Below are 20,462 nucleotides of genomic sequence, written 5' to 3' on the forward strand. Positions count from 1 at the left end.
TTCAGAAGTTATCCAAAGCCCCTAGTCCTGTTTTTCGCACACCTGGATAACTCAGAGCATCTCTCAGCAGAGAGAGCAGAAAGACAGGGAGGACCTCTTAAACTGCACCCATCTTTAGGATTGGGGCCACCAGTGGTACCACAGCCTGCAGCCTCAGCTCTTCTCTCCTGTAAATAAAAAAATCAACACCCTGTTTTTCAAAAACTCAGCCAAGGACTACCCCATTCCTCCAAAGCACAGCTAAGGGAGATCCCTTTTCATACATCACCCTAACCATCAGAGCCCTCCTGCCTGTAAGGTGCCCCTATGCACTGTCTGTTTTGCTTCTAGTCTGTCATCTTAGTCATGCAGTACCATTTTTATGAGCTTTAAAAAGCATGTGGGTCACATCCTTGCTTTCCCGAAGTCTGCATAAGGTTTGGGGTTGACTGCAGTGAGGTGAGGACTTGACTCACAGACCCCCTTAGCAAAACTCTGTCAAGTAATTATGTGCTACAATGGAAAGCAATTCATTACAAAGGGGCTAAAGTAAAAATCTAGCCAGGCAAATAAAGAAAAAGCACCACTGTCACTAGAATTTATTGAGACATTTTCAAGGCCCTCAAAGAGATTTTATTTTGTGACAGTTTTCTATTCAAATTGTAATCACAGGGCTGGGTGTGGAGTAACTTCTATTTGGCAATGCAGTCCCGGTGAGAGGGAGGGCGAGTGTGTTACAATCACAAGCAATAAGAGAACAAAGAGTCTCAGACCAGCCCGACCGAGAGGTGAACATCAATTTGAACATTTTCCCCTGAGCTGGGAAACAGAAACCACTATTAAACAGTAAAAGCTGCCCAGAATGCGCCTGCCTCCACTTTAGCCTGATTTTTTCATTTCTCTCAAAATCGCTTATGTGCTGAGGGGAAGGGAAAGGATACGAAGAAGTTATTGTGAAACCTGCGTATATCTTTTGTGAAATCAGAGACTGCATCTTTCATTTTTTGGCTTGTGTATCTTCTTGTGCTAGTTAAGTTTCATTTCTCATTTTATGGTTTTGAACTGGAGTGATGAAACCAAACAGGGTCACCCTCCCACATCCCATTGTTTTGAGAACTGCCAGTGGTTTTCATGCATAAAACTTTGGTCTCAGCTGCCTAATTTGGGGACTTTAACTTCAGATGTCCCCTCTGCAGGAGTCTTGCATCAAGCAAGTCTGCAGGTTTCATGGCGTGGACCCCTGCTCTTTAGGAGGAACTTCACACAACATCACTTCTCCTGTGAATCTTACTGACAGGTCATGTATGCCCTGGTGTCATGAAAGCAAGTTTGTCCATGAACTTTGTGACAGGGAACAGGTCTAAGCAGTGGGGAACGGTACCTGAATCTCCATCTTGGATCTGAGTGAACTACTCTGTTAAAAAAGAAATCTCTCTAGTACTGCTTGTGTCTTTCTTTTGACTGATCCTACCTCCTCTGGTGGCCTGAATCCCAATCATATGCCCATACACACCTCTGATTAAGTTTAATTAAGCAAATGCACCTGCTAAAAGATGCAAAAAGCTGACCTGAGGGCAGACGAACCATCCATTGAAATTGGTGATAGCAACAGGAAAGGTCCTCACAGCAGTTCCAGCTGGAGAAAGAAGGCTGCAAAACTAGAAAATTGATAGCTTGGTCCTCTGCACAAAACTAAAAGCAAAATCAAGATTAAAAAAATTGCAAAATAACAGCTTATTCTGGGCTTACTGCAGCTTATTATTGAACAGTTGCAATAAATCATCATCCACTTTGGCTGCTCAGCTCAGCTGAAGTCAAAGGGGAAGACACAACATTCCTGGGATTTGTCATGAGGAGGTTTGTCACATCTTCCCAAAGCTTGCGTGAGGAGGAATGAGACAGGCTGCAAGAGGCCAAGTGTTAGGCAGAAATTATTTCACTTCCTCCATGCCTTTGCAGCATAAAATATTTCTCGCCATAAATCAGCTCTGATTAGTTTATTATGGATGTTTAGGTTAAATGTCTCAATCGCTCTTTTGTTCTTGGGAATCCAATCTTATTTTTATAGATATTTATTAGTACAGCTTCTAGACAGCTGATTTCATTTCCCATCTCTTTGTTTTTGGCTCTGTTGTGGGAAGGATGGAGTCATAAAACTAAAATACCCGCAGACATAAGGAGCAGGACACAGGCTTTTCTATCAGCCACACTGATACCACACTGCGTGGTTAACGAGGGGAGGACGAGAAGCTGCTCAGAAATGGACTCTCAGCTATTCTTTTCCCACAGACCTGTCACAGCCTTTGGAAGAAATGTGGTTAGCAAGGCAAGCCTTGAACATGATCACCGAATGAAAGTTGACCTAAGACAGGCTGTCTTGCTGAAAAAAAACGGTGTGCAGGAACATGTGTCTCTAGCTCACATGTAGGAAAGATTCATAGCATCGTGTATGTTAACTTTTACTTCTCCCTGATTTAAAATCACTATACTGCAGTCTCCTGGGTAAATGAGATGTGGATGGTCTGATCCGAGCAGAAGGCTGGTGCTCCGCATTGCTGAGCTTTCTCCACTCTCAATTGAACAACTTTGTGGAGAGCTGGGGGTAAATGGCTCACTCATCCTCAGCCACCTGTATTACGTGACAGTTACTACCTGCCTCTTGCATCAGCTGTAGAGAATAATTAACCAGCGTTTGTAGAGAGATCATTGCAGGAGAAGCATAGATGTGGCAGACATTATTTGCTTCAGTTTTTAACCTCGGTTATTTAATAGCAGGGTTCTACTACGCGTGACAGGCATCTGAGCTTTACATATCCTTTCCTGAGGACGGGTCGTACTGCTGCACTCGCTACGTCCACACCTAATATAACATTTGCACTTGGCTTCCACCACAGCTGCTGAAAAGAGGGTGGAGTGAACTTTACTTCAACATGTCTGGTAAAAGTTCCCTGCAGACAATGTCTAACGAGCTTTTGATTTTCCAAAGTAAACTTAGAGCAGCTCGTACGAATGCAGGATCCTTTCTGCTCCGACCGCTCCCCTCGCAGAAGGAGTTTGCACTACCTGCGTGCCAGCCCTGTCCGCCTCGCGCGTGCCAGCGGCTCCACGGGATGCTCTGCACGATGCCTCTGAGTGCAGCGGAGAAAGCTGGACCGTGCCACATTTAACGGGACTCTGCCTTGCTGAACGCCAAGTGCTACAGCAGTTGTGCTTGGCGCTGAGAAGGCTACCTCCTGGCAGCATGTCAGTTTGAACATACTCATAAATGCCCTTTGGGCTCAGGACAGGTTGTAGGGTTTTCTGGATGTGGCTGCGAGACAGAGGCTAGGAGGGACGGAGCAAATGGTATTTAGATCAGAGTGCACTCCAGGGCTGCCAGCAGCCTCTCCAGCAGGTTACTGGAAAGGATAAAGATTAACTTCTTCCCTCCATATGAAGGAAAATTAACCATGTGCTCACTATATGGAAATGGTACCGGAGAGTATTGCTAGTAGTTCCTTTCCTAATATAGCAAGAAGTCAAAAACAGAAAAAAAATTCACCCAGATGATGTGGGAAACTCATAAGACAGGTCTCTGAATTACCCAGAATATCAAGAATCCCAAACAAATAAATTTGTATCATAACAGATGGATTTGTGCTGGATCACAGTATTTCATATTTTGACATATTTTTTAATGACTATTTAATATACGTATTTCTTTGCTTCTCTGCCTCCTTAATTCTTTGCGACATAAAAGCTCTTCCAGTGTCCTTGCAAATAAAAATCTAAAAGCCAGCTTCCTCTTTGAGGTGACTTTGCTTGATATCTGCATGACACATGAGGAACAAGCAGCAGTGAATGCAGCAGGAGAACGTGCCTTTCCCCAGGTGCTGCACGAGCAGGCCTTGGGGGCCCGGACGTCAGCTGTGCCCAGCTGAAACACAGGGGACCGCATTCAGACTGCCTACAGACACATCGTTGTGCACTCTGACTTCTGTTGCCCGTCACCTTGAAAGGGTCTGATTACCCTGTGTGTCAGGTACTCTGAACCACGTCATTGCTCTCGGGAGTGCAGAAGCCGCAACAATGGTGGCTACCCAGCCGCCCATGGTCGTCTACCCAGCTTCAAGCAGCCACAAGCTTCAACGTTTGCCACCTATGTTCCCTCAGTACTCACAGAGAAAGAGAGGGGTGTCACCTGGGAGCAAGTCATCTCATCCCAAGATAGGTAAGCTGAAGATACCCAACTTTTCCTTGCTGCAAGGGAGCTGGGGTGACTGTCTTCTGAGGCTGAATGTCTCAACCCGTACATCATCCAGCCCAGAGAGTTTTCCACTCACTTACATCCTTCACGTGCAGCAGCCTCCCACCATTTGGGATACTACGTTAGGCTTATTGGTTGCGCTCAACGTTCCTGGGCTCACCGCAGAAGGCAAAGCCAACTTGGCCAGGAGGACTCCAGCACGGGGTGGCTGAGCAGCTCCAGCACCCTGGGAGGAACTGTGCTCTCTCCCTTCCCAAGCTCCACCCGTGCCTCACCTCTCTGACCAGCGCCTCTGGGCACAATCTTGCAGTTTTTCCCCACAAATTTGGCAAAAGGGGGATGAGGTGACTTAATAGGGTAGGGCTTTTCCATCGCTCGTTTTTGCCATTTATGACATGGGTTTTCCCTTTTCACTTCAAAGCATTAGTAACAGCCAAGCACTGAGGAAGCGTTAGCAAAGCTGTACCTTAGTTGGTTTTCTTTCTTTCTCGCTTGACAATGAGAATCGCGTTAAATCTAAGTGGTTCTCGGCAGTGATTTTAATCTTCCTCTGGAATCAGCTGTCCACACTGGGCTTGTGAATAGTCCTGTAAGTTTATTTTACTACCTTTTTATGTTTTACATGGCCCAAGCAGTTTGGAGGTGAGTCTGGAAGACGGTATGCAATTATCTCCGGCCTTTTCTGCTTAGAACTCTGGCTTTTCGTTAAAATTAAAATTGATTTTTAAAATCACCTTTCAACTACCTTGGAAGTCAAAGAGGATCTTGTAACAGCCCAGAAAGAAAACCAGAAGCTAACGGGCTACATGAGAAAATTGGGGTAGATGCTTTGATTAAATCCAGGGCTCATGCTCAACTGATGTGAATCAGAACCATGCACTAGAAATGAGAGGCAGGACTTCCAAGTGGTATTTAATTAAGCAGGAAAAGATGGACAATGTGATATTATTTAATTTACTCAGAGCAACATAGGTACTTCATGCTGTGGTGATGACTACTACATGATGAATACTATAACAATAGTAGTTGCATAAAAACAGAAAACTAAATATGTACCTTCATGCCCTTCAAAAAGTACTAGAGTGGATGTCTACTTCTGGACCTAAGTTTTCCCATCGGATATTCCTCTCGGTCTCTCTCAAATAAATGACAGCTCTGTGAGGGAGAGGACCTTCACAAACAGAGGATAATAAGGACAGCAGTTTTCAGCTTAAATATTAAAATGGTTTAATGTATTTTTTAATGGTTTACAATGGTTTAATGGTAAACAAATACATTACTGGAAGACTATTCCAGCTAGGACCCACTGGTTTAAGTCTCAGCAGAGGCATAAAACTAAGACTCAGAAGAAAACCTTTACGGCACCTGGGGTGCATATAAGCATTGAAGACAGAGACACACTTGCAGTAGGATGGGACTACAGCATTCACTGGTGGTGCTGCCAGGTTAGTGCAGAAAGCTTCATAAAATGCCATCAGACAGAGTGATTTACATTCAGAACTGCTATTTATATTAAAGCTTTTTGGAAGATGCAGATGAAATTTATTCTCTGGTTACCAAATAACAACTGACTGGGCACAGCATGAGCAACTTGCTATGGCTGACCCTTCTCTGAGCATTGGACTAGATGATCTTCAGAGTCCCCTTCCAACCTCAACTGTCCTGTGACTCTGTGATGTTGTAGGTATGATGGTACCATCTTTTTCAGTTAAATATTTCTGCACAAGACAAACAGAGCCATAAAAAACCAAAACAGAGCTATCCTTCCTTCCCAAGAAGTAACCTGAAAATAGTATGGTCATCCTTTTTCTCCAGGGCATTAATAAACAACTCACCTCAGATGATATTAAGGCTGCTATAGCCATTTGACAAGACCTGAGAATTCTGGCAGAAAAAGCAACTTGCGGTTATTGTTATCCCCTCTGACCAGCGGGATTAGCAGGCAATTCAAGGTCAGACAATGCCAGGCATCTGCTGCAATCCTGTTTCCCAAACAGAATGAATTAAACAGGGTCAAGTGTCTCTGCTCAGTCCTCATTCCCTTTTCCAGTCAATTTTTGGGCCAAAAGTGCTCTCACTTTCTCTTTCTCTCTTTCTTGCCATCTCTCACTTGCTTGCTCTCTCGCTCTCAGGCTGGACTCCCAGAGCTTTTCCCAGCCATGCCCTTGGTTTTTCACTACTTTGCTGTTTTTCCCCCCCCGTGCTTTTTCCCTCTCTGTACAGGCATACAAATGTCCACGACACAACACCCATCAGAAACTTCTAATCCCGCATGCCTTACTCATGTGTTGTTTAAAGGTGGCGGCTGCTTTTACTTCAGAAAAGAAACAGCTATTTCTCATAAGGCTTCCCAGATACACATCATCAACAGGTTTCATTGGAGTTCCTACTTTTTGTGCCAATGCCACTGATGAAAATGCTGAATGAGATCGGTCCCAAGACTCATCCCTAAGGACCTCCAGAAGTAATCTTCCTTCAGCTTGTTTTTTTCCTTTTTAGAAGTGTCAGTTTTAAAAATATACAGTGTTTCATTTTCCTAACACTAGCAGATTAATACTGATAGATTTTATGAATGAAATTGATTTTGGAGTGTAATAGCAGGGAAATCATTTAATGGTCGGAGAAGGATGAAAATTCAGTTGACCAACATTATATGGAAAAGAAATGACATGGAGGATAGCAGATTGCCAAAAGGAAATTTAGGAAAAAGATTTGATGAGACCTCAGACTTTGTGAAGGGACTTAGAATAAAATCAGAGCAGAAAAATATTTAGCAGAAAAGAGGTACTAACCCCTGATGAGAGGATTGATGTGTTACGGGAGACAAGAGGGGACAGAATAGGGTTTCCAGAAGATGGAAACCCTCTCCTAGCTGCTCCTCTTTCAGTAGGATAACCAGCTCCTGGCACATTTTTCTAAATTAGTATTGCTCAGAAGATGTTCAAATATATTACCTTCCGTCTTTAAGCAGTCTGGACATGCTTTTATTGCCTTGTTTTCCTACCATTCTTACTTCACTGTTTCCACATTTTATTTTTCCCAAAAAGCAGATGGCAAGCCAGAAAAATGCACCTTTACCTTAAACATTTAGCAGCATCTGAATTCCCATGTGTAAAGGCTTCTTCTTTCCTCAAGTACCTCCAGGCTGCTAGATCAAACTGTAGAAGTTGTCAAAGCTAGCTAGAATATAATAAACATTTCCAGGGAATCATGTTTATACACACAATCATTTATATATCACAGGTACAAAGTAAGGAAGAACAATATATCTAATACACATGTATATACACACGAGTGTCTACTTTTGGGAATAATAGTGAGAAGGTAGTTAAAATAGTGATATAGATTGCCAAAACATCTCAAAATCAAAATAATATTTTCATCCCAAAGGCAATACTTTATACAGTACTTCCTCAAAAAAAGAGGGGGTTATTTTGGTTCAGAACCATTTTTTTTCTCTCTTGAAAAAAATATTGTAAATCTTTTTGAACTAAAAGATTTGCTGGATAAACCCAGACCTCAAATGACAAATTCTTATGCATAAAAACATACATTCTGTTTAAGTAGTTACATTGAAAGTACAAAACTCTAGACAAGTCTAAACCTTTAATGAAAGATAGCATGGTTTCCCTCCTGTAAAACAACTACATGTTTTATCTTCCCCAAAAGTACAGTTTAAACTGAAAAAAAATTTACCTGGGAAATAATTTGCAGAGTAATATCAAAGAGAAGTATTAATTAAGGATGGCCTTTGAAATTTGATCTGTGTTTCCTAACTTTGGTTAATTTCCTGTCTTGAAAAGCCATTTGTGGGCAAGTTTCTCTATTTTGTCTTCTGTCACCACTAAAATATTTTGGATAGGGGAGAAGCAATTGACTGACATCTCATGTCAGGCTATTTCATATGGCAGTTTTATAGAACACATGGTCTTCCAAAAGGTGAGTTAGAAAACCATGCTCACAAAGTAAGTCTAAGTTTAGTAGCTCTACTAAATAGAAGGATGAATGGACTGAGGCTTAAGTCCAGAACTGTTCGATGTTTTCATTAATGGTCTGGATGTTAGCAATGAAGAACGAACTTACTACTTTCTCCCATGATACCAAATTGAGGAAGAATGAGCATTCAAATAATCTTGACAAACTAGAGTAATCAGCTACAAAAATGGGATGCAAGTCAACATGGTTAAATGCCTGTTACTAAACCCATATGGGAATAGTCAGCTGCACAAACACAGAATGGAAAAACAAGTGACTACCCAGTAACTCTGCACGGAAGAATCCAAGGATTATGGTGGATCACAGCATGAACATAAACTAGGAGATGTTATGCCATTGTGAAATAGGTGAACATTATATTCGATATATGAATAGGAGCACTGTCTGTTGACTCACAAGGGAACCCTTCTGCTCTGTAAGCTTTGGAAAGCCCCTGCAGCAGGAACTCCATCGGCATGGAGGGACAGCAAAGATCCCAGCTTTTCTCGGAGACTTAACCAAGCAGCACTGAGTATCTTATTAATTTAGTAGGTTTTAAAAAAATACGTTATGAGGTGTTATTACTAAGTTCCCTTCCCAAATATGACAGGTTAGTTTGAAACAGATTTTAATTGGCTTGGTCAATGAAGGCCATGGGGTCTATTTCAATGCATTGGGATGAATGAGTTTGAGGATGAAGTGGATGTCCCCACTTCTTGTGCACAAATATGCATCATGGAGAAGTTCTACTGATTTTCTGCAGCTTTTGCAATACTACCTCTGCTCTCACAAATAATTTGTGCTCATTTTGGCGAGTCCTTCCTCTTCAAAGTCAACTGGAAAATGGAACCTTACCAGCAGAAAAGCAACAGTTTCTCACATAAATCTTCAGAAAGGACCATTTCGCTAACACTTCTCACACAGTTGTGGAGACTGATGTATTGTAAGTAGGCTTCAAGGGGAGAGGAGGTGTCCCTGTGTATACAAACAGTCTCAGCTGACTGGAAACTGGCTCCGTACCACGGCTACCCTAACTAGATGGCACACCTGTGCTCACACAGTCCAAGGTATGTATCCGCCATCACGTAATTTTCTGCTCAACTCCTGGCCTGATTCTATAAACCTCAAAAAAAGAGAAAAGAATAAACATCCTGACAGACTTTATTACATCTGCCAACTGTGTGTAACATTTTCTATTTGCATAACAACATTTTACTATTAGAAACCAACAGTTTCTTGAAAGCAGAGTTTCGCAGGATGTTCAGCTCCATTTACCTTCATTTTCTGCTGTAGGCACAATTAAACCAAGCTCTTGTATTTTGGGTTAAGTCATGGAACATTTTCACATTGAAACTGAAACTATATACAAGCTTTTGCTGAAAGCATTGTCAGATCAGCACTGGAAGATTTTAAATCAGGCAATGTCTATGAATGGGTGTATGAATAGGTCTTTTGTGGTCCTGTCATTTCTCAGGCACAAAGCCTTTGTAGCAAGCAAAATATTTTGGCCATTCATGTTTTTACTGTGTGATTTATAACATTGTCCCAAAGCCCTTTGTGAATTTAAAATGCTGTGACCATGTTTTTCAGAATGGAATGCTTAAATATAATATTCCCAGATCCTCATGTAGGTTCTTAAATGAGGCCCTGATCCTGCAAATACTGACATGGATGCTTTTAGTTAAATATAGGATTGAATTTTGGCAGAATCAGGGCCTGAATAAGCTGCCATTTCAAAAATACCAAGTAGCTTCCAAGGACCATTGCAAGCCATAGAGCACAGAAGCAGGACTATGTTGCATAGTCCTGCTGACTTCAATGGGATTATTCACATGTTTAAAACCCTTGCTGGAACACATCGTTTCTGAGACAGAAGAACTGGCTCCCTCTGCCTTAAACAAGAATTAATTCAGGCTCTTAAAATTGTAAAGCAGAAGCCTGGTGTGCACGCTTAGTTGTGTACACTTGATTTTGACTGCTGAAGGTAAATACATGTTGCTAATTTTTTCTTTGATGAAGCCTTCAATCTAAATGAATACGTCAGCTTTGGGCAGGAAAAGGTCATGCATTAACACACTTTGCTAACTAGTCCCTATACTCATAGAGTGTCTAAGCAAATAAAAAAGAAAATTGATTTATTTTTAGAACATATTTTATTTTTTCAGAAATCACCTTAAGAAAAATGATGAAGTATCAAAAATAACAATGTTATAGGCTACGGGTTTCTACAGAAGGTTAAAATAGAGTCAATATTGACTTTATAAGCCCAAAAGCAAGAATACCTTATAATGCATAATGCTGCAGAGAACCTTCAAGTAAAAAGTGAAAGGACATTTCTTTGGATGCTTCACGTCAGAAGATATCATCCTAAACTCACAGTTTAGGACGCTATATCTCAATCAAAGTTGAAGATGATTTAGCTAGACCACGTCTAAGCTGAGCTTCTCAAGAAAGGGGCAGTATATAAGGTAAGTACAGTGGTAGCCTTAATCATCTTTACATCTGACTTATTCCTGGGGACATCTGGAAACCAGTTGATCCTGGATACAATCAGCAGCCAGAGACTGTTAGGATGTAAAAATGCTATGATGGTGCTCTCCTTCCCCGTATACACAGGATAAAAAATCCACACAGAGCCTAAACTGATTTCAAGGCTGTCACAAATCAAGCCTAGCAGACCAAGGGTCTATAACCGCATAGTGAAGAATGGGGACAAGTGCAGTGCAAGAGGATTAGAGCAATATGTCATCAAATACCACCTCAGAGTAAAGATTTCAGCTCAGTGTCTATAACAAAGCCTTTTAGTTTTATAGCTTATCTCTATTAGAAGCACCAGTCTCTCAGTTTCTCGGCCAACACATAGCTAGATGTCATCAAAGAGGTCCTCCGGCTCACAAGTGTTTTCCAGGGTTTCGAGAGACATCACATCCAGGGAATGCTTGCCCGGTGTCTTCTGTGAGGCCAGATCAGGTCTGGAAATACAAACCAAACAGATTTGAAACAAATTTAGATACAGATATAAACAATTCCAACATATACACCACCAAGGTAACCATTTAATAGTGTATTTTGAGCTTTTTGTTAAGGTTACGTGTAAGAGAAAAGTGCTTTTTGTAAGACCTAATTACTTGCTGAGATGGCAATGGCAAAACAACAGATGAAATTCAGCTTATAAATGTCAAGGCTTCAGCTATTTCATTACAATTTTTAGGACCCTGAGAATGACCATTTCACCCACAATTTCCACATGGAGAGCTAGGGAGAGCAGAACAAATGCAGAAAACATAAAAAGAATCTGCTCTTCTACTACTGCACAGGATGATGCGCTGTTAACCACTCTCTATTTTTTCCCTGCTGCTAAGCATGTGTCTTGTCCATCAGTTTGACACGGAGGCATACGAAGAATCAGACTGAGTTGTCTCAAAGGTCCACGCCCCGAAGGTGCAAGCCTCTCTCCAAACAGCAGAGCAGAGGAAAACAAAGGCAAATGAAAAAAAAATCCTTCCATAATACATGAATCCAGGTATTTGAGGACTTTCAAATCCCTGGCCTTCCCCTGTACATACGTTATGTTTACATTTGCTATAAATGTATGCAAACAGAAACACTCACCATTCACTGATATGTGTATGCTGAGGTGCAGGTTTGCCCTCAGATAGCTGGACACCACAGAGTTCTACCTGAAAACTTCATGCCTGAATCAGACATCCATTACATTGAATAACATGCTACTCTGCATCAATCAGTCCTTTTTAGCACTCCTTTGACTGTCCTCATCAACGTAGATCATTTAAATGTCTCTTGCCTATACGAGCTCCTGGTGTTTGCCAAGAGCCCACGTTCACAGTTTCTCCTCTCTCTCTGAGACACCATTCTGGTAACGACAGCTCTGTGCTTATGCCTGGGAAGGCAAGGTATCTTGTGTTTCCAAAAAAGGTGGCATTTACAACAGCTTCTGATCCTTATGGGAATTAATCTTATATGTATAGGCTGAATCCACGAAAAATCTTTGAATCCTGCACAGACACCTTTACTTTTGTGAGCTTTAAGAGGAGAATTATCAATCACAGATATGGGAGTTGTCACTGACAAGATATTCCAGGTCGATATCACCAGCTGCTTTGAAAATAAGATGTAATCTCTTAATCTTGGCTCAGTATGCTGTAGGGAATTGGTGTAGGAAGCAGGAAACAGACCTGATGTGCTTGTATTGTGGGATTTTGGACTGGTTGGAGTTTCATAAGGATTGATGGCTTCATGCCCAGGTATATTCCACTGGTGTAATCCTGACAGAAGGTGAAAAATTCATATATTACCAAGGCCAACACATCAGCCACCAGGATGGGAAGAACTAGACAGAAGTGATGGAAAGCGTTACTCTCAAATGCTGCCATATGAGGGCTTAGTGCAATGAGGCATGCAAAAGCAATCTTAATTTTCAGACTAATTCAAGCATTTGCCTTCAACTGCTCCACATTGTAGAGCCAATATAGTTAGTGAAATTCAGCAAATTTTTTTCTTTTTAAATTTGGTTTCAAACAGATTCAGAACCAAGTTTTCCAGAACTCCTACCCAGAAATCTCTAGAAAGCAGAAGTTTTTATAAAACACTGCAGTCTTCAAAATGCAATGAGCTTCCTAAGACCCCAGCCACTGCGTGATTCATAGCCTCTCACACTTCAAGTTTGTCAAGCCCTTGGAGGTTCAGAGCTCTCAGTACGATGTTTCCTGCTGTGGACCTGGGGAATGCTTTTCATTTCAAGGTGGAGCCCGCTGTGCTCCTGGGGAATCCGCAAAAGCCCAGTAAATGCTGAGTCTTGGATGCCGTCACTTCCTAAGAGCTCTCCAGTATTCAGAATGGTTTCCTCACCACTCTATCCATCACCCCAGTTCTGCAGACCACTTTAAATTCAATGTACTGGTATATTCAGATTATGATAACTACTTTCTCTGGAAGTCTAACTAGCTTCCTCTGCAAACTCTTCCAAAATGCTTTCCTTCAGGTCTGAATAAATTGTGTCCAAGCATTTTTTTTTTCCTTTTGGTATGCAGTGACACCTAGACAGGTGTGTGTCTCATCAAAAGTCACTTGGACTAACTGTGATATGAACGTGCCAGAATCGGACCCTTAGCCAATGACCTCTGGTCAGCAGGATGAGATCACTCCATGCTGTTCTGATTGCTAGCAATCAACTTCCTTGTACCCTATTTTTTTTTTTAAAATAGGTAGCATACCCCAACACAGTGTGACGCTCAAGTTTACTTATTGAAGGTGTGTTGTTCTTTTACCTTTCTAGGTCTATCTAAAGCATTAAGTCTCCAGTGAGAACATATGTAAATCACACAGCGTGGAGCCACACACTGATCATTTTAATGAATTCTGAAAGGTCTCATCAGCAAATAAATTAGGCGGTGAAGACCTCTGTACCACCACAGGCTATTTCAGGTACTGGAAGGTTTTTTTAGAGCGTATGCTCATATGCCATATAGGCATATAAGACTAGGCATATAAGACTAAAAGACCTCTGAGACCCCACATTTGTTGACTTTGAGGTTTCACCTATTCTAGCATTTTCTGATTTTGAAAAGTAAGCCTGACAGTGCTTAAGCAATGTCAACAACCATTTTATCCTCATCGGCTAAAATAACTGTTTTCAACACTAAACATGAGAACACATCTATAAGCCAAATCACTGTTGAGTTTTAACATTACACAGCTAGAACTATTAAGCTTCTGTGTTCTTGTAACAACATGGTCCTCATTTAATCTCAAAAAGCTGTAATACCGCGTCTGTGAATAAACCCAACTACACTTGCAAAGTGGAAGCATTAGGCTCTTTACATGAGGTTCATAAGCAACTTAATTTTGGTTTTTAGACTGGATGATTCCTATTTGCATGGCAATTATTCACTGAATGCCAAGAGCTTGCTTTGTACTGTGAAATTATTTTGAATCTTGGATTCTCACTGAAGCTGCATTACCATATCCTGATGCATAACTGAGTTAATTTCTTTAAATTGCAGTGAATTGTATAGTCCTCTCTTGCCAAAAAGCCTGTAAGTAAGGCATTCTTCTTGGAAGTTTATTCTTCTGTTGGATCACTTTTTGAAGTCTTGCCTTTTGGTAAACTTAAACTCCATTAACACATCTGGAGAACTGCTGACTATAAGAGATCATTTCATATTTCCTGACATTTAGTTCAAGCCCTTCATAAATTGAGACAGAAGACCAGATCCACAGCTGGTGTGAATCACTGGAGCACTAATAATGTCAGTGGAGCTCTGCTGACTTACACCAGCTGAGATTCTGGCCCAAGATTTGGAAGAAAGTGGTTACATTACTTGATATTTCTTTCCACAGCTGAGTAAGAGCCATAAGAAACAGAAGACATGCAACACTCTAGTACTTAACTAAACAGCACAGAAACTCAAAGGCATGCAGGGTGATGGCTTTGCATAGCTTGGGAGAAAACACAACACCTTCTTTTGCAGTAGGACAGATGGACCACTTCCATTTGTTTCTTGTGATGAATTACTCCTGAGCTCACACAGACCCCAGAGAAGATCTGCACAACACCGTTCCTGCTGCAACAGACGGCCAGTTCCATGAGATAATGTTCATGAAGCAGTATGAAGTAGAAAATAATTTCCTACGTGACTGCTGCAAATGACATGATTTAAAAGAGCTTCCTAGTGGCAAAAGATCAAACAAGTTGTAGCTGTGCTGAAGAAAAATCAGGTCAGAGGCTGCAATATCAGCGCAACTGCTGATCTTAAGGTACTTCTTGCTGGAAAGATGAAAGGTTCTCGCACTTAGCTATGCTTGTATAGCCAGCCCAGCATGTTGTGGTTAGGATTTTACTCAAGTTTTTGTTCTTGAGCAACTCTCATGGGATTTGAAAAGAGAAATACCTTTGTAAATTAACATAGCTATTAAAGTTTCCCAAGAAACTTAAGTAATCTAGGAGGCATACTTGTGTCCTTGGACAATTACTTTAGTTTCTTCATTTTTTAGTAATTAAAATAATCAGTTCCAATCAAAAGCTGGCATTTTACTAAGAGAGGAGATTTCAACTCTCCCAGAAGATGTGTAGCAGTGTTTTAGGAAAAGGCTGAATTTCTCAGTCTGTGTATCTTTCCTTAGCTTGGTTTAACGGTTCATTTTAGTCATTAATCTGAAAAAAAATGAAGGCTTAATACCATGAGTAGATATTAACAGAGGATGTAATATGATACATACTTTCTTGGGTTTCATAAAAATAGGTGGCAGCAGCAGCTCATAAACAGAGAATTGGTAGCCATTACAGCATTAACATAGGAACAAAGGTGAAGCACCTCAAACACTAACAAACGCTCGCATTGCGACTGACAGGGCAAAAGCTCAGAGCAACATTTGTGCTCCGGAGATGGTACTTTTAGTCCACCCTGAGAGAAAAACTTGGATTCTTTGATTTATCAGCAATCTGCTGTCTTGGCTGTATAAACATCATCTTCACAGAAAGTCCTCAGAAGAAAGGTACTCATCAGCCATCGTTATTAAGGAAGGATTATGAAAGGAGCTTTGAGTAAAGCTCACGGCTATACGTAAAACCTTGGCCTTGAATAACCGATGCCCTGTGGTGTGAGCTCTTGGGAGACATCATATTGACTGCCTGTGGCTACTGGCCAAACAGACGAAAGTTCAACCATGAAAAGAAGAAGAAATGGTGTAATGGGGGAGGGGGAAAAGCCTCTTACGCGAATAGATGCATCAAGAACGCTATGTGCAGACAGACCTCTTTAAAGTTGAATATTAAAAATGTAAGTAGACTAAATTGAAACTACATGTGATTAAAAATACGATGATATTCCCCTTTACAGGAATGCTACAATCACTATAATATAAGGTAAATTATAAAAGTATTTTTCTTTTTAATTCAATTTAAAATGGAAAATGAAACTCAATAATTTGGTTTAGGTTTTGGCAGTATTATGAGTATTCAACTTCCAGATATAGTCTACTCTGGCATTTATTCATAGAAATAATTTGAAAACAAACCCATATATTTCTAATTGATCTTGCAAAGTGTAAACCCCAGCAAGTCATGAAGAACTTGCTGGATACAATCACCTTCATGATCTGAAATTACAGTTGATGGACTTTTCCCTAAGTTATGTTAGTGAAGAAACTGAAAATTTTTCTGCCAATTTCAATCATCTGAAGAGAGCAGTGGTGTCAAAGATCACCAGAGCCCACGCTGTAGCTGGTCCCAACACAAATTCACAGAGGCTAGAAAAAAATACTCAAGAAATAGCTGAAAAGAATGATTTCTAGCTTAAGGGATACTGTCTCCATCTCTCTTAGAGAACCTTCCACATGTGGCGTTTTCCTATGCTCAGTGTATTAAGCAAACAGTCTAGTCTCAGTTAAGGTCAGCAGACAGATAATAATAATAAGCTTGTTCAATTACACAGTTAATGAAAAATATTTTCAATGCAGCAACCACAAATTTAATGTTCAGCCAGAGAATCAATGTTCCTTAATAAGCTTCCACCTCTGGCTGAAACCCAAGCTGCAACTGCACCTGCATTCATCACAACCGCTGCACAGTAAGATAAGTCTGGAATTCCCTCAATAAACAAAACTTAAAGCAAAACTTCAAAAAACAAGACAATTGCTAAATACTGTCTTAAGCTCTTGCAAGCGCCACTCTGTTGCCTAGAACTAGAAACTATCAAATGGGGGATAATTTTGATTTATGCTTATGCAAGTTTTTTTTCTTTACATATCCCTGGAATCCTTCAGAGGGAGAAAAGTGAACTGGGAATCCCTTAAACATCACAGAAATTGATATAGTGATTGCAGCAAGAACAAACTCGCAAACAAATCTGCTACACTGAGAAGATACTCATATATCTTTTACTGATATAACTTTTAATATTGATATAACTTCCAATGACTGGTCCAGATCAGTTCTCAACATTATTAATCATCTGCTCTATTTATTTAGTCCTACAAAACAGATGGTCTAAAGATCCTCAGAAAACCATATGTAATGTCTAAAATGGCTGCACAGACAACACGTCATGTAAATTAACAATGCTGACAGTACTTTTTTAGGGATTTGTATCCGTTCAGTTGCAAATTCCCAATTAACTTCAGTTGGCATAAGCACAGGTCCTTATTTAAAAAGAACATTCCGATTTAGTAATATAGTCTTGGATCTTTTCATCTGATCAAACGCACTTGCAGATGCTTACTAACAAAGATCTACTTAAAAATGTAATAATAGATGTCACTTATAAGGAAAAGCCTAAACCATGTTTGTTTTAGACAAGTGGCACGCGTTTCTGTGGCTCATTTCCACTTAAACTCCTTCTTGCTTAAATAAACTAGACCACATTCACTTTGAGGAACATACTAGCACCACTGCCTTCACTGGGAGAAAAACACAGATCTCTTAATCATAACTACAAGAGTATATAGTAAAGGAAAACTTAGTTTGTTTAGGAATTTTGTCAAGGTCTTTCACAAATCCAGTACATTGCAAATTTATTGGCAAATGCTAGAAGCCATTTCTCATAGTCGTTAAGCGCTATTTATCACATACACATTTATATAACACCAGCACCAGCTAAATTGTGTCATAACCCTTTTCCAGGCTGTCAAACCCTGGAGCTGCTTTCTCTCCCTAACCCTTTCTTATCCCCTCAGGGTGACCATAAACAGTAGCCAGAGACCTAAGGGGGCAAATAAAAATCCCTGAACCAATTTCTCGCGCAGGAAATGTGTGTCCTTGTGCTCCTCCGTCTGTCGTCCCCGAGGACAGAAGGGGTCGAGACGGCTGTTGCAGCCATCGCACAGCAGTGGAGTGTGGAGGGACCGGCTTTCCACCTGGAAATCTGAGGCCTGCAGATGGCAGCTACAACTGCAAAACCACGTTGAATCAAATCACAAAAATAAGAGCATTTAACCGGAGGATAATCCAGCAACCCTAAAACCTAGATTGTGCTAGGTCTTTTCCACTCCTTTCCAGTGCCGAAGCTCTGAGTGGCTGTTTAAATCCTAATGACTTGAACAGGAGCTAAGCACTTGCTTGAAGTTAAGCACATGCTTACAAAGCCTACTGAACCGCAGCCTCAGCCGGCAACTCTCTGGGGTCCACCTTTTGCACTGATGCTACAGAATGAAACCCGCAACTTCACAAATTAATAAAATTAAAATTATACTTAAAGAAAAATGGATTAGTCCAGCATTCATACGATGAAAAGTTCCCTCTTTATACTAGACGAGGGTACTCTGATATCTTTACTAAATTACTAGGTACAGCTAAAAACATCCTCTTGTCAGAAGGATGTAGGAGAATCCATGGATGTAATCCTAAAAATGATCTTTTAAAAACTCCTATGACTGAATTAAGCAAATTGTTTCTCCTTGCTGAACAACGTATACCCGGGCATCAGCAGAAACCTGTTACTGCCCAGACTACCTATTATCCACAGGTTTTGGATCATTCACTTTAATCAGCTTATTGCAGAAAACCACTTTGGATCAGTACAGCATATGGGTATGACTTATGTATTTTCTAACGACAAAATGCACTTAGAAAGATAGAGCAGCAATGAGTTCTTAATAAAGCTGGGAGCAGTGAATCAAATAAACTGGGAGCAGGTTTCAATTTACAAGTTAAGGTAGAGCAGATAAAGTATAACAAGCTTTTTCCCCCCCTCTAATAGGTCTCTAATAGATCTCTATTGAACATAAAATTGTTTTAGTACCGAGAATTGTGCTTTCTGCTGTCTCTTAACTCCCATTCAACCTCACCGCTGTTCCTCCTGCCCCCTCCCCAGCTGCAGATTTGAATTCATTCATACTTTTCTGAAATAAGATCAAACCATTGATATTTAAGATCAAATCCCTGCCTACAGTGACACCTGTGAGAGCTGAAACATGTTCAAACAGCAGTACCAGAAAAAAAAAAAAAAAAGAAAAGAAAAAGAAAAAAGAGAGAAGGGCGGACAGCACATCCAGCCCTTTGAAAACACAAGGAAAAAAGTGAAAATAGGTACAGTTGGCTGAAACAGAACAGAGCTGGACACTGCAACAGCCAGTGTTTTCTGGCTAAAATTGAAGTTTTTCTCTTCTGCGTTTTCATCATACCTCACCCATCCTTCAGATGTTTCCCCACCCGGGGTAGAGGACAGACATTGGCTTTGTCCACCTAATGCCAAACCTATTCCTTACTTTGGGGTGCATAAAGTAAATGAATGTGGGCCGAAGAGCCTGGCTCTGACTCCTGAACTTCTTAACTCGCTGGTAATGTTTCTTTTCGCTTTGGACATGTGGTTAAGATTCTTCCCTTTAGAGAGCCCATCTGTCAAAATGTCTATTTGGTGGAGTAAAGAAGCCACTTTCAAAGGTATCTTCTATTATTATATGAAGCAGGAACCATCTGCAGCTCATGGTGCAATTGCTGTAAGACAGTCTCTATAGCAGGCTTCAAAAGTAATTTTTTCTCCTCCAAAACCCCAACTGGTCTCCATCCATTCAAGCTCTCAGGGTCTGCCTAAGCAGCAATATCTGCAGTAAGTACTTTACCAGGAGCATTTAACAATAGACCGAATAGCCAAGTCATTACTTGTTGGGTAAATGCTGCAAAGGAGTCTAGACTATAAGATTTTTAAGAAAAGTTATACTACATCCAAAACCAACAAAACCCCAACTAACCAAAAGGACGGGACTGGCCCTGTGTGTTTCTTTCACAAAAATTCTTATATAAAGTGGTTTTTTCTTCCTAATGAGCCTCTCTACTTTCTATTTCCGTAAATGGTCAAATTCACAGATAGATTCTTTAGCCCTTAAATTTCAGAGATTTCCTTTTCTGGCAGAACAGTTTGCATAGATGTTTACCAGGATCAAGGGACAGTCTCAGCTTACTCATGCACGCACGGACCTCCCCCAGCGTTACGGTAATGAAGGTCGGAGACTTAACTGGTGCTAAACCAGCACCAGTCACACCCCAACTGGCTGTGACTGTGCTGGGATTGCTGCAGATCTGTCCCCAAAGGTGGAAGGGAGGGGAGCCCAGAACGGCCACCAGTCAAGACCTGTCTCTGCATTAGCAGGTCACCCATCTTGGTTTTAAGAAAGGAAACAAGACGACCAATGGACAGGAGTTACAAGACATGAATTAATGAGCATGGCAAGCTGAAAGACAGCAACCAACCCTGTATTTTAAATGGAAATTTCTGATTACTACCTTTCCACGAATATAGGCGCAGTT

At 40.8% G+C, this 20,462-nt stretch overlaps 1 protein-coding gene across 1 annotated transcript in view; it reads right to left on the reverse strand.

The window, feature by feature from the left end:
• Nucleotides 1-10,361: 10,361 nt before the first annotated feature.
• Nucleotides 10,362-20,462, reverse strand: part of XRCC4 (X-ray repair cross complementing 4) — a 168,037-nt gene continuing 157,936 nt past the window's right edge. Inside the window, exon 7 of the mRNA XM_050913243.1 lies at nucleotides 10,362-11,172. Coding sequence (XP_050769200.1) covers nucleotides 11,064-11,172 — 109 coding nt within the window. The 3' untranslated portion in view covers nucleotides 10,362-11,063. The remainder of the gene's footprint in view (nucleotides 11,173-20,462) is intronic.

The sequence above is a fragment of the Gymnogyps californianus genome, chromosome Z, assembly GCF_018139145.2.
Source record: "Gymnogyps californianus isolate 813 chromosome Z, ASM1813914v2, whole genome shotgun sequence".
NCBI classification, from domain to species: domain Eukaryota; kingdom Metazoa; phylum Chordata; class Aves; order Accipitriformes; family Cathartidae; genus Gymnogyps; species Gymnogyps californianus.